Below are 14,005 nucleotides of genomic sequence, written 5' to 3'. Positions count from 1 at the left end.
TTGTTTTTTAGGATGGCTCAAGGTAACATTATAATTTTACAAGGGGTATTACAGGGTTAAGGAGATCTGTCATCCTCTTTTCATTACCTGACTACATCCATGGAAGCAGCACCAGACTTGAAGAAATCTGTGGAGTCTTCAATCTTTGTGACATTAGACAGAATACTCTTCCACACTGCCTGTGAGGAAACATTGTCAAATGTCAGTGTGGGACATTTTTTTGTGGATAAATAGATCTTGATATCTTAATATCTTGAACTACCCTAGAATAAGGAGGAGAGGAGGCCCTACCTTCATTTGTTCAGCAAAGGTTTTCTCCTCTTCAGTGAGCTCCACAGCAGTGCTGCTCCCTGAGCTATAGTACTGTGCTGCAGCAATCATCTTTCCATCCTCAAACTGCAGGTTCTTCACCAGCAGCTGTTGAGACATGGCATGATCAAAAAATTGATTAAATGTGAAACCACTTTCATCTATAATCTGCGTTAAAAGCTTTAGATTAGCACAGTGCTATAGTCTGTGTGTAAATTATACATTGTGCCAACAAAAGTAAACATCTTACACTGTATTCATAAATCATTCTGTGTGCTGACTGTCTTTTGTTTATTTTTATTGTTTATGTATGTTTAGGACATGCAGGGCATAAGAAAGCAAAGAGTTCTCCTGAATTGTATAACCTCATTGGCTCATAAATGTCTGACAACCTTACAAACTTCAGGTTGTTTCACCAGTAGCAAAACTGTAGATTCCTGCAGGTTTACAGCAAGTATTTGTAATAGAAAGGGTAACAGTCTCTTAAAGGTAAAATCGGATGTGAGGACTTCGTTTAGAACGTGTCACTACTGTAATGCTGTCCTGAGACTTAAGAGAATCCAATCATTTTGAACAGAAGAAGCCTCTTGGAGGAGGTGGAATGTCACTGAAAGACGTCCAGTTGCCTACGATATAGCACTTGGAATTACCATGACCTGGATGACTGAGAAACTACATCTACATGAACAGAACAGCATTATACACAGTCCAGTGCAGTTGGTGGCGCCATGGCCTTGGTAAGATATTGTATGTTTGGCAAGGGCAGCAACACTACACAATTCACAACCTGCAAGCGGACAGCTGATGATCAGGTTGTAAAATGGCAAAAGTCACGCTTCAGTCATTTAACGAATTTCTAACAGAAAGACTGAGTGCAGCTGCAGTGGACATCTATGGATTCATAGAAAAGTCACTAACCGACTATCAGGAGGAGGTGAACCGAACAAAAGTGGAGAACCAGAGGCTGCTGAGGCTGCAGGAATTGGTCTATAAACCGGAGATAAGACTGCGCAGGACAGGCACGTTTGTCCTTCGACTCTGAACCTTACCCTGGTCACTCAGCTTACACTGCAGTTAGCCATTAACTAAAGCACGGATGATGTTTCCATTCACTACACCAAGCTACGTTAGCAAGCCATGTTAGCTTATGGTAAACTTTCCCAGCTAATGACATATCGAATTTCGAAGTAAAATCTTATTTATACGTTATGTGTGGAACCGTATCAAATATTAAGACAATAACAGTATTCGTGGTAGCGAACAACAACAACAAGTTCATGTTTTCATTGTTAGTAGCTACTTACATTTACATTAATTTAACATTTTACGCTTGTATTTTTACCATCCCTTAACATCTGGTAATTCTGGAACTGGGGACAGAAACGCCAAACTTACTTACGGGAAATGTTAAGTTAAAGGAGACTCTAAATACCAGCATATATGTGCTATTTCTATTACAATGATATTTCACAAAATACAGTATATGACTGAAGTACTCAGGGAAATTTGGCATATATTTAATCCATATAACAGTGCCCAATTTTATTAAATACACTTCTTATTTTTTGTCCTCTGTACCAGCTGTCAGTTTGGTGGAAGATGGTATGAATTCCAGTAGGGGGTTCATGTTAAAAAAGTAATTTACATAAATGTACTGAAGTAAAGAAATGTACACAGTTTGCTAGTGGGCCAATAAGATGCCATTTAATGTGGACATAAAATCCAAGGTTCTATGTAAAGCATTAAAACTGTGTTCACTATTTTTTTTGTAATGGTAAGCGTGTCTTTGATGTGTGACTGTTGATGTGATGTCACATACTGTAACTGCATTTTGGATCTCTATGCAATGATGAACTGTAACAAAACGAAACGAAAATGCTTTGTCAGAGGCACAGTAGTAGTTTTATCATTGGAAGAGAAATTATTTTTACAAAAGTAAAAAAAAGAGACATGCAGCTGATAACAAATTCCCCTTATCATATGCACACCAAACACATAGAGCATATGGCCCTGAACATACAGTGCGTACTGAAAGTATTCACAGTGCTTCACTTTTTCCACATTTTGTTATGTGACACCCTTATTCCAAAATGGATTCAATTCAAATTTTTCATCAAATTTCTAAACATAATACCCCATAATGATAACTTTAAACCTTTGCAAATTTATTAAAAATAAAAAACGAAGAAATCACTTATACATAAGTATTGACAGCCTTTGTGATCAAGCTCAAAATTGAGCTCAGTTGCATTCTGTTTCCACTGATCATCCCTGGGATGTTGCTACAGCTTAATTGGAGTCCACCTGTGGTAAATTCAGTTGATTGGACATGATTTGGAAAGGCACATAAGTGTCTATATAAGGTCCCACAGTTAACAGTGCATGTCAGACAACAAAACAAGCATGAAGTCCAAAGAACTGTCTGTAGACTTCTGAGACAGGATTGTCTTGAGGCACAGATCTGGGGAAGGGTACAGAAAGATTTCTTCTGCTTTAAAGGTCCTGATGAGCACAGTGGCCTCCATCATCCATAAATGGAAGAAATTTGGAGCCACCAGGACTCTTCCTAGAGCTGGCCGTCCCTCTAAACCACGTGTCAAACTGATCCAGTAAAGGGCCGCTGTGGCTGCAGGTTTTCATTCCAACCAAGCAAGAACACATCTGATTTGGATCAGCCAACCAATCAGCCAACCAAGTAAGAACACACCTGATTTGGATCAGGTGTGTTCTTGCTTGGTTGGAATGAAAACCTGCAGCCACAGCGGCCCTTTACTGGATCAGTTTGACACATGTGCGTCTAAACTGAGTGATCGGGGGGAAGGGCTTTAGTCAGGGAGGTGACCAATAACCCGAGACATCCTTGCAGAAAACCTGTTCCAGGGTGCTCTTGACCTCAGACTGGGATGAAAGTTCATCTTTCAACAGGACAAGGTCCTGAAGCACACAGCCAAGATATTGAAGGAGTGGCTTCAGGACAATTCTGTGAATGTCCTAGAGTCGCCCAGCCAGAGCACAGATTTGAATCCCATTGAACTTCTCTGGAGGGATCTGAAAATGGCTGTGCACCGACGCTCTCCATCCAACCGGATGGAGCTCGAGAGGTTCTGTGAAGGGGAATAGGTGTGCCAAGCTTGTGGCTTCATATTCCAAAAGGCTTACGGCTGTAATTGCTGCCAAAGGTGCCACAACTAAGTATTGAGCAAAGGCAGTGAATACTTATGTACATATTATATTTTGTATTATAGTATTCTACTAATTTACAAACATTTAAAAAAAAAAAATGTTTTTCAGAAAAAAATGAATTTAATCCATTTTGGAATAAGGCTGTTAACATAACAAAATGTGGAAAAAGTGAAGCGATGTGAATACTTTCCGTATGCACTGTAGCACTTCAGAATTGGCTTAAAGATACTTGGCCAGAAACACAAGTCTGTCAACATGTTGAGGCTTCAGTGATGGATGGTGACATGTGACAATGTTCCCTCCTGTACTGAACAGCCGTTCAGAAGGTGAGCTTGTAGCTGGAATACACAGACATTTCCTCGCTAGCACACAGTCGCAGATATTGACCCTTATTTTGCCCCCACCAGATTAAGGGGTCATCTTCACTATCGATGTTGCTTGTCAGAAGATATGACACAAGCGCTGAGGACACTGCTTGTCTTGGGTTGGCAGAATCAGACTCCTCACTGCTGCTTTTAAGAAACTTTCAAGAGTCTTTCAGCCCTTCTTCATGGGGGGTTGCAGGGGAGGCAGTCGACAGGGAGCTCTGCTGCAAAAAGAATTTGTTTCATTTCATTTCGTTTTCTTTCCGCTTAATCCGTGAGGGCCGCGGGATGTTGCCGTTTCCCCCTAAGGGGCTGCGGGGCTTACTGGGGCCAAATCCAGTTTCACACAATGGGCATAGGCCAGGGTACACCCTGGATGAGTTGCCAGCTCATCGCAGGACCCTTACTGATGGCATCTGCACATCAAGAATTAAAAACATTAATGTTAACCAATGTAATTTCACAGTTAAAGTATACAATTACAGCTGTACATGATAACTTACCATAGTTGGAAATACACCAGTCATCTCATCTGTCTCACTTTAACTGTGGCTTTACTCTCCTCACTGATGTAATTCATTTTGAATCTCTGAGTCAAGGGCATCAGTGAAGTCGGTCAATGGGCGGAGAGCATTGTTGATTGCTTCAAGGACTTCAATATCTTGCCATGAGGTAATCAAGTGTGTAGTCTTCTGATCAAGGGACAGTACAGTTAAATGGCTGGAAGCTTTTAAAGTATCCTCTGGACCATTGCTTGCCTTGACCCCCATCTTGTTAGGCACTCCGTTTTCAGTTTCTGCTCAGGTAGTTTTAGTTCCTTCTGGGCCTCAGCAAGGTCTCTCCTCTGTTTCTAGCTGTGACTGAAGGAGCCCACAATCTTTTTGCAGAGACCTACAGCATGCTCAACTCTTTCATTGCATTCTCTACAGGGAAAAAAAAAGGACTTCGTACATCAACTTTTATTAGCGTATTTATTATTATTATTATTATTATTATTATTATTATTATTATTATTATTATTATTATTATTACCATAAGTGTTGTTGTGGTGATACAAATATAATGCAGGTCATTATTGTTTTTATTGTTGTGACTTTATACAGGAGCTCACTGTTGGAATTACTGTACATATTATCACTCGCTTATTTGATGTGTTGCAATATCAACTGTTGCTAAATCAGCTTTCTGCCTGTGAAGAGAAATAACACATGTGTTGTGACAGTTGGTTCACGACCCCGCTGTGCAGCTGGTTCATAACCAGCTAAGAGAAACTTTCACTATGTCCTACTTCAAAGAAGAAATGCACTGAAGAAAATAAGTTGTGCAAGAGCTACTCCCTATAACCTTTTGTAACCACACTGAGGTAATAAAAGATAGGAGAACAGAGAGCGCAGCAGAGCAGTTTGGGGTGTAGGAGACTGCACACACTCTGTTCTCCTTGCAAGTAAAAACTGATCGCTTGATTGTCTTTCTTTCTCTGTCTAGTCTTTGTTTTACGAATGTTTTAGGTGTTTTAACCTGACACTCACCTATTGCAACATTGAGTCTATGGCCAAAACATTGCAGCCTGGTCCAGTCATTGATGGAGATGGCCTTTACTGTGCTTAATCCATTGTCTGTTGTGATGCAGGTCAGTTTATCCTCGTTTAACGTTTGAAAAGTAGTTGCAGGAGGGCATCGAGTACCGTTTGTTGGGAGCGTTTATTATATTCCGAAATCCCTCATGTTGTACAGTGTTTATTGGGGCCATATCTCCTTATGTCTACTGGGGTTTGGTGGGTATGGCGTTGCATTGTACAAGGTTCCGGTTATTGACGTCTGTGTTTGTTTCTTGCCTTGTACAGCTTCATCATGCTGTATTTTGTGGTGACGTTTAAGGTGATTGTAGAGATTTGTGGTGTTGCCATGTGGTGCTGCAACGGGAGCAAAACACAATTTACAATGCACATCACACTGTTTGTCATTGTCTGGCTTCAATCCAAAATACCTCCACGCCGCTGAATGTGAACCTTTTTTGGGCACGAGGTCGGTTCGGATTGGTGGGTGACTCTTGCCACTACCACTTGGGTTTTCGTCGCCATCCATTCAAACCCTCCTTACTGCAGACTTTCCTCTGTTTTAACTCTCACACACTCTTTCTAAACACTGAACTGCAGGCGGGCTTCTGCCACTGACTCACGTGTTGTAAAGACATTTTACCATAGGTTGAGGGAGGAGGCAGTGGCAGTGCTGCGTTCTGGAGCACTTGAAAAAATCTGTGAGGAAAATAGGAGCATTTGTTTGTAGTGCGGCTTGAGATATAATGCTTCAGAATTGTTGTGTGTAGAAATAAGATCATGTGAGTGTGTGAATCCAGATCACGATTTTTTAATGATTTATTGTGTAGCCCTAGTATAGGCTCTCGTTCCTTTTGTAGTGGTTTGACAAAAAGCTTGATGGGACTGTGGGAGGGAGTAAAATCATTGGCCTGAATGGTTTAGACAAAGCTGGTCAGTATTTAATCACACCTCAGACCCAACCCAAAAAAAAGAAAATTAAAGTTGCAGTGAACTGTATCTAGAATTAAGATGACAAGTCAAACCTCAAATGGCTAATGCCATGTTCAAGTCATATCGTAGTAATGTGATTTTCTTTGTTTCTGACATGCATGTAGCAGTTATGCCAACTCATATGTTCACCAAACAAATATGGACACCTCATATGAGTTAAATAGGATCATTCGATATAATTAAACCCTAGTGTGACATGGTACATATAAGGCTAGTTTGTCAAAACCATGGATCTAACAAGGGAAACAAGGATACAGCATTGGAGGCAGAGCCCTGTTCACTCTTTTGAAAGCTGCTTGGTGGCACATGAAGCCAAAAAAATAATTTGTGTATAAAATTACCCACAGCTTCGACATAACTCCTGCATTGTGTGTGCCATAGCACATGCCCTCTAGAGAGTGGCTAACTTCTGTTTTAGCCCTTGGCTTACTTGAATGGGAATAAAAAAGAAAATTAACTGTGCAGCTATTCTAGACTTTCCAAATGTCACTAGACCAAATGGCTCGAAACTGGACAGTGAAATGAGTCATTTCACAAATGTACCCACCATTTTACAGCCACTTATTTCACACTGTCAGCTTATGGAAAAAGTATTTTTGGGCCAGTTTGCATTGGAGGGGTGAATCTTCAATGGCTCATGATTTGATTTGATTCGATTACAACGATTCTCAACGATTTGAATGCAAAACAATTATTGATGAATCTCAGTGTATGAAATCCTCACTGATCTATATCATTACACATGGATACTTTTTCATTATTTAAACTATATTGAGACAACGTCTACAACAATCTACAATATAAAATCTGCATCTTTTCAACACATAAATAATACAAAAACAAACCGTTTATCCATCTGCAGTGCCTTACACGTTTGTCATTACCTATGAAAATACTGTTTTTACATGGCAGCTGTAAGATAAGTCATCTAAGGACTCACACACCTCTCTCAGATTTGGACGTAAATTTAATGAGGCCGGACAAGTTGCGGAGTCTCAATTATGCTGTATTTCTGCATTCATGCAGAATCTTCCACTTCCATATCGTGATGCATCATATAGATAAGAAATCTAGTGTGCATTGGGTGATGTCAACAGTTTGACTGCTATGGCACAGTGGCTTTCAAAGCTTTGCGCTGTTCCTGGGGCTTGGTCAAAACCTGAGAAAAACTTAGCCAGAGTAGCTAAGATAAGTTAAATTCATTCAAGGCTAATATCTGACCTTATTGTTAAACTTGTTGACATGCATATATTTAGATTTCAGACTTTATGGATTTTCCTCCCAATGTGACACTTGTGTACTTTCAGTAAAGGCTAAATTATTCTTTTGTGTCTATGTGCTGCATGCAGATGCTCTCTTGTGATCAGGGAAAGTTGTTTCCAATAAAAACCATCTGTCACAAAGTCTATAGTATAATTTAGTTATATATACACTATAATATATGTATCACCCATCCATCCAGTGTTATGGTAGTGCTACAGCATTCACCATGCTGAATCCTATTCTGGACATTTTTTTCCTACAGCATAATTGTGCCACACCTAGAAGGAGAAGTAGAATCAGTCATCACCCAGAAGAAAAAACAAAAATCCAATATGTGACAGCACTACTGTATACAGACAGTTTCAATTCCTTTTGAGAGTGTATGGTAAGTGTCTGTTTTGTATTGCATTCACAAGCATTTTACCCAGTCCCAATTAGGTTAGGTCCCTTCCTGACCTTTGGGATCATACAATTAGCGCTGCAACTAAGGATTGTTGTTATTGTTTATTAATCTGTTAATTATATTCAAGATTAATAAAGTAGTTGTTTGGTCCACAAAATATCAGAAAATTGTGAAAAATGTCAATGTTTCCAATAGCCCTAAAATCTCCAAATGTCTAGATGGTCCTTAACCCAAATATATTTAGTTTACTGTCATAGATGATTAAAGAAACTCACATTCACGCACATCAAGAAGCTGGAATCAGATGATTGTGGCTTGTCTTAAGAAATGACTGCAACTGATTGATTATCAGCATAGGCGATGATGAATTTAATAACTGACAATTAATCAGTTAATTGTTGCAGCTTAACTGTGTCATGATCAATAGGGTTAATTTTTTCAATGTTAACTTACATTTACCATCTAAGATGAGATCTTTCTTTCATTTGAGCCGAACTCCCTACAAAAATTGCGGGTGGTATGAAAAAATTTCTAAAGTAAAATCTCAGACATCCAAATCTTAACAAAATTGATTGATATGGAAAGTTTCCACCAGCTCACAAGACCTGTAGTCCACCATGTATTGGCCTTAAATAATTGTCATTGTGTAAATAAACAGTTCACACACAGTGCTCAGCGTAAATGAGTACACCCCCTTCAAAAAGTAACATTTTAAACAATATTTCAATGCACACAAAAGCAATTTCCAAAATGTTGACAAGACTAAGTTTTATATAACATCTGTTTAATGTCATGATTCCTCTTTGTGTTGTGTTCTAGTATCTGGTTTTTGGTTTCTTGTATTTGATTTACACTATATTACCAAAAGTATTCGCTCACCCATTCAAATGATCAGAATCAGGTGTTCTAATCACTTGGCCTGGCCCCAGGTGTATAAATTCAAGCACTCAGGCATGCAGACTGTGAAACAAGACATTTGTGAAAGAATGGGCCGCTCTCAGGAGCTCAGTGAATTCCAGCGTGGAACTGTCATAGGATGCCACTTGTGCAACAAATCCAGTCGAGAAATTTCCTCGCTCCTAAATATTCCACAGTCAACTGTCAGCTCTATTATAACAAAATGGAAGCGTTTGGGAACAACAGCAACTCAGCCACGAAGTGGTAGGCCACGTAAAGTGACGGAGAGGGGTCAGCGGATGCTGAAGCGCATAGTGCAAAGAGGTCGCCGACTTTCTGCACAGTCAATTGCTAGAGAGCTACAAACTTCATGTGACCTTCAGATTAGCCCAAGTACAGTACGCAGAGAGCTTCATGGAATGGGTTTCCATGGCCGAGCAGCTGCAGCCAAGCCACACATCACCAAGTGCAATGCAAGGCGTCGGATGCAATGGTGTAAAGCACGCCGTCACTGGCCTCTAGAGCAGTGGAGACGCGTTCTCTGGAGTGATGAATCACGCTTTTCCATCTGGCAATCTGATGGACGAGTCTGGGTTTGGAGGTTGCCAGGAGAACGGTACATTTCAGATTGCATTGTGCCAACTGTGAAATTTGGTGGAGGAGGAATTATGGTATGGGGTTGTTTTTCAGGAGCTGGGCTTGGCCCCTTAGTTCCAGTGAAAGGAACATTGAATGCTTCAGGATACCAAAACATTTTGGACAATTCCATGCTCCCAACCTTGTGGGAACAGTTTGGAGCGGGCCCCTTCCTCTTCCAACATGACTGTGCACCAGTGCACAAAGCAAGGTCCATAAAGACGTGGATGACAGAGTCTGGTGTGGATGAACTTGACTGGCCTGCACAGAGTCCTGACCTGAACCCGATAGAACACCTTTGGGATGAATTAGAGCGGAGACTGAGAGCCAGGCCTTCTCGACCAACATCAGTGTGTGACCTCACCAATGCGCTTTTGGAAGAATGGTCAAAAATTCCTATAAACACTCTCCTCAACCTTGTGGACAGTCTTCCCAGAAGAGTTGAAGCTGTAATAGCTGCAAAAGGTGGACCGACATCATATTGAATTCTATGAGTTAGGAATGGGATGGCACTTCAGTTCATAGAATGAGTAAAGGCAGGTGAGCGAATACTTTTGGTAATATAGTGTATGTCTTTGTATCATGTCCTGTGTCTCATGTTTTGTTTTTCCATGCCCTCGTGTGTCCTTTAAGTTTCCCTGTGTATTTCCGTTGTAAATTTCCATGCCCTCTTGTGTCTCTTGCCCTTTAAGTTTCTCCTATGTTCTCCCCTCTGGCTCCCTCTGTCTGTTGTATTGTTCTCTTCATGTTTTCTCTGTGCTCCTCCCATCGTTACCTCACCTGGCTTCCTCCTTCCTCCTCTCTCCTCACCTGTTCCTCGTCATGTCATTAGTGTCTGTGTATTTAGTCTCTGTGTTTCCTTCACTCCTTGTCTGGTTATTGTTTGTATTCTGTCTTTGGTTGTCCATGCTCCTGTCCATGCTCTTCCTGTCTGGTATGTTTTGGTTTTGAGATTGCCATGTTTGATTTGTACTTTGCCTTTTTCTTTGCACTTTGTTGAACTGTTTTATGTTGCTACTTTGCCTTGTGGTTTTTGGTTGCTACTTTGCGTCTTGCCCCCGTTTTGTCTGCTTTTGGTTTTTGGACTAAGCTTTAAAATAAAGCTTTTTTTTTTTTTTTGTTGTTGTTTTGTTTTTTTTGTTCCCCTTTATCCTTGCCTCCTGTGTGTAACTGCGTTTGGGTCCACCTCCCCTTTCCATAGTTTTCCCCGTTTTTACCCCAACCTGACATTTAACTTGTGACATGAAAGTAAAGTTAATAATATAACTTGGAGAACAAACTTTTCAGGCTTACTCAAATTAGGGTGATGCAAAAATGAGTACACCCCACTGAGTCTCTGGAGCAAGGCTAAATCTTAGACTATAAATGTCTACCTTAACAACCACAGGTGAGTCTAATTATTCACTACACAGGTGTCCAGCAGACAATTGACCATAAAAGGCTGTAGAAAACCCCTTTCCCATTTCATGTTGTTAACAATGGCACCACATGGAAGAGAAATGTCTCAAGACCTGAGATTGAAAACAATTTCTTTACACCACAAAGGTGAAGGCTACAAGAAGATCAGCAAAGCTTTACTTATCAGTCCGAATACTGTAGTGAAAGTGGTACAAAAACTGCAACCATCTCACAGAGACATCCAGGTCGTCCATGGAAGTTAACACTGACAGGAGCGTCCTCTGATGAGAAGGGTCAAAGAAAATCGGCATGCAAGTTCACTGCAGTTATCCCAGGAAGTAGAAAGCCAAACTGGGGTAAGTATTTCCAGTGACACAGTACACCGTACACTGCAGAGTGCATGCATGGGAGCTGTCCCCAACGGAAGCCTCTCCTAAAGCCCAGGCACAAAAAAGCCCACCTAGAGTTTGCCAGGGCCCATGCTGACGAAGATGAAGACTACTGGGATTCTATACTTTGGAGTGATGAGACCAAGATAAATGTTTTTGGAACTGATGGCTTCAAAACTGTATGGTGTCATAACAGTGAGGAATACAAAGAAAAATGCATGGTGCCTACAGTGAAACACGGTGGTGGCAGTGTCCTTATGTGGGGTTGCATGAGTGCTGCTGATGCGTTTCAATGATGGCATCATGAATTCACAGATGTATTGCTCCATACTGAATGAAAAGATGCTACCATCTCTCTGTGCCCTTGGTCGTTGTGCACTTTTCCAACATGACAATGATCCTAAACAAACATCTAAGGCCACTGTTGGATTTCTGAAGAACAGGGTGAAAGTGATTCAATGGCCAAGTATGTCTCCTGATCAGAACCCAATTGAACACCTATGGGGAATTCTGAAGAGACAAGTTGAGCATCACTCTCCATCCAGCATCCAGTCTCTAAAAGAGAATTCTTGAAGAATGGAAAAAGATTGATGTAGCAAAATGTTTCCAACTTGTTCATTCCATGTCTAGAAGACTTGGTGCTGTCATTAAAAATCATGGAGGCCATACAAAGTACTAGATTTAGTAGTTTTTGTTGTTTGCATCGCCCTTATTTGAGTAAAACTGAAATGTGTAATCTGAGTTATGTTATTGACCTCATTTTCATGTTATAAGTTTAACAGATGTTATATTAAACTTGCATATATTCAACATTTTGGAAATTGTTTTTATGTTCATTGAGATGTTGTTTAAAATGGTACTTTTTAAAGGGGGTGTACTCATTTACGCTGAGCACAGTATTTGAAACAAACACTTGGTGGTACAAATCTAAAGATAAAACATCTTGAATTTGAATTTCTGTTTCTTTCATAGTGGTTTTTTTTTAAGTGATTATGATATTATGGACATCTAATAATGTATATGTGCAGTAATCAACTGAAAGTGTGATATTGTGAAACACACTTTCCTCATGGAACATGGCCTCTATTATGCTTGCTGGTTTGGTATGCTTTTCTTTACTGACTGTAGGACAACTTGTGTTGGCTTTTGTGGGTAAGGCATCACCACTGGAAAACATTCAAGTTTCTCAACATCTTGTCAAAAACATTTTCATTTGTTTTTAGAGATAGATATGTGGGAACAGATAGAAACTGAAAGGTCATATAAAAGAAATTATGATGACTCACACTGGTGAAAGGCCTTACACCTGCTACAACTGTAGGAAAAGCTTCAACAGATAGTCGACCATGAGTAACCACACCAGGATCAAGCACACGGAGTTCATGACGTTCAAGTGCATGGAGTGCAACCAGTTCTTCCTTCTGCTTGTCATGCTCAAACAGCACATGAAGATGGTGCACATTGTCACCTTCTCTATATGAGATTCTCTGGATATAGCAATCCTGACTACTGTTAAAGGATAAGTTTACCCAAAAAATAAAATTCTGTTAATATCTCCTCCCTCCCAAAGCTTGTAGAAAGTCAGTGGAATTCTGTAGTCCACAAAACATTTCTGAAGCTTCACAGCAAATCAGCATTAAATCATTCTTCTAAACAACTGAAGTAGCTGGGAACTAATGAGGGAAACAAATGACTGAAAAAAACACAACATGGTTTCATACAGATCCACCGGTGTAATCCAAATCTCCGAAATCGCAGGAAAAGTTGAATTCATTGAAAGCTACAGATGTATCACCTGTTTGCCGCTGTGTTACCGCTGTGATGCCGTGGCGGTAAGGGGGGGGGGCACGATGATGGGATTTTCCTGTGTAACCCATTTAACCCAATGTGCTCAGCAATGGCAGAGTGGCACAGTTTGTATTTCGGCTGGTTGACTCCATGGGAAGTGGTATGTAGTCTAATTCTATGTTAATATGACTGCTTCGCTGATATTTAGATTTAACAGCACTTCTGTTACCTAGTCAAATAAACTAATGATGTCTTGCGTTTACACCCAGCTCAAAGGCAGTGGGGAGATCGCTTGTCATTACCTGTGACAGTGAGTGTGGTGTGTCAAGATAAATGTGTGATTTAACTTTAACCAGTGGTGCAGGTATATGACATATAATTACTTATTTTTCAGCTGGAACTGTGTATGCCTCTCTGATGCGCATCTTTGTTTCATTGTTTGAGGGAACTATAGATAACTGCATACATGTAGATGCAACCATCCCTAATGCAAAAGTAGATTTAAGCTGTTGTTTTCCAAATTTTGACAATCTAACCTGCAACAACACATTAGTTAAGGTTGTGGACTATAGCTGTTGGCAGCTCTTGTTGATTTTGTTCAAATACATCAAATAATAATTTGTATGGGTTATTGTTCTTCAGACAACAGGGCTAAACTAGTTATGTGTTAACAGCAGGTACCACTCATTGCCATAGCAATGGTTAATATCACGTAACATTATGGGTTGATGGAATGCAAATACAAGTGCAGAATCAGGCTACACTGTAAATACAGATAAGACCCCTTGTATTTGGCACAGCATGCAAGATTTTAGTAGATAGTAA

At 40.2% G+C, this 14,005-nt stretch overlaps 1 protein-coding gene across 1 annotated transcript in view; it reads right to left on the bottom strand.

The window, feature by feature from the left end:
- The window catches only part of aldh1l1 (aldehyde dehydrogenase 1 family, member L1), a 70,883-nt gene that overhangs the window by 32,726 nt on the left and 24,152 nt on the right, over positions 1–14,005 (bottom strand). The window contains exons 8-9 of the mRNA XM_037100778.1: positions 292–417; positions 88–179 (exon numbers count right to left, since the gene is read on the bottom strand). Coding sequence (XP_036956673.1) covers positions 88–179; positions 292–417 — 218 coding nt within the window. The remainder of the gene's footprint in view (positions 1–87; positions 180–291; positions 418–14,005) is intronic.

Source organism: Acanthopagrus latus, chromosome 6 (genome assembly GCF_904848185.1).
Source record: "Acanthopagrus latus isolate v.2019 chromosome 6, fAcaLat1.1, whole genome shotgun sequence".
NCBI classification, from domain to species: domain Eukaryota; kingdom Metazoa; phylum Chordata; class Actinopteri; order Spariformes; family Sparidae; genus Acanthopagrus; species Acanthopagrus latus.
This window is presented reverse-complemented; position numbering and strand designations above follow the sequence as displayed.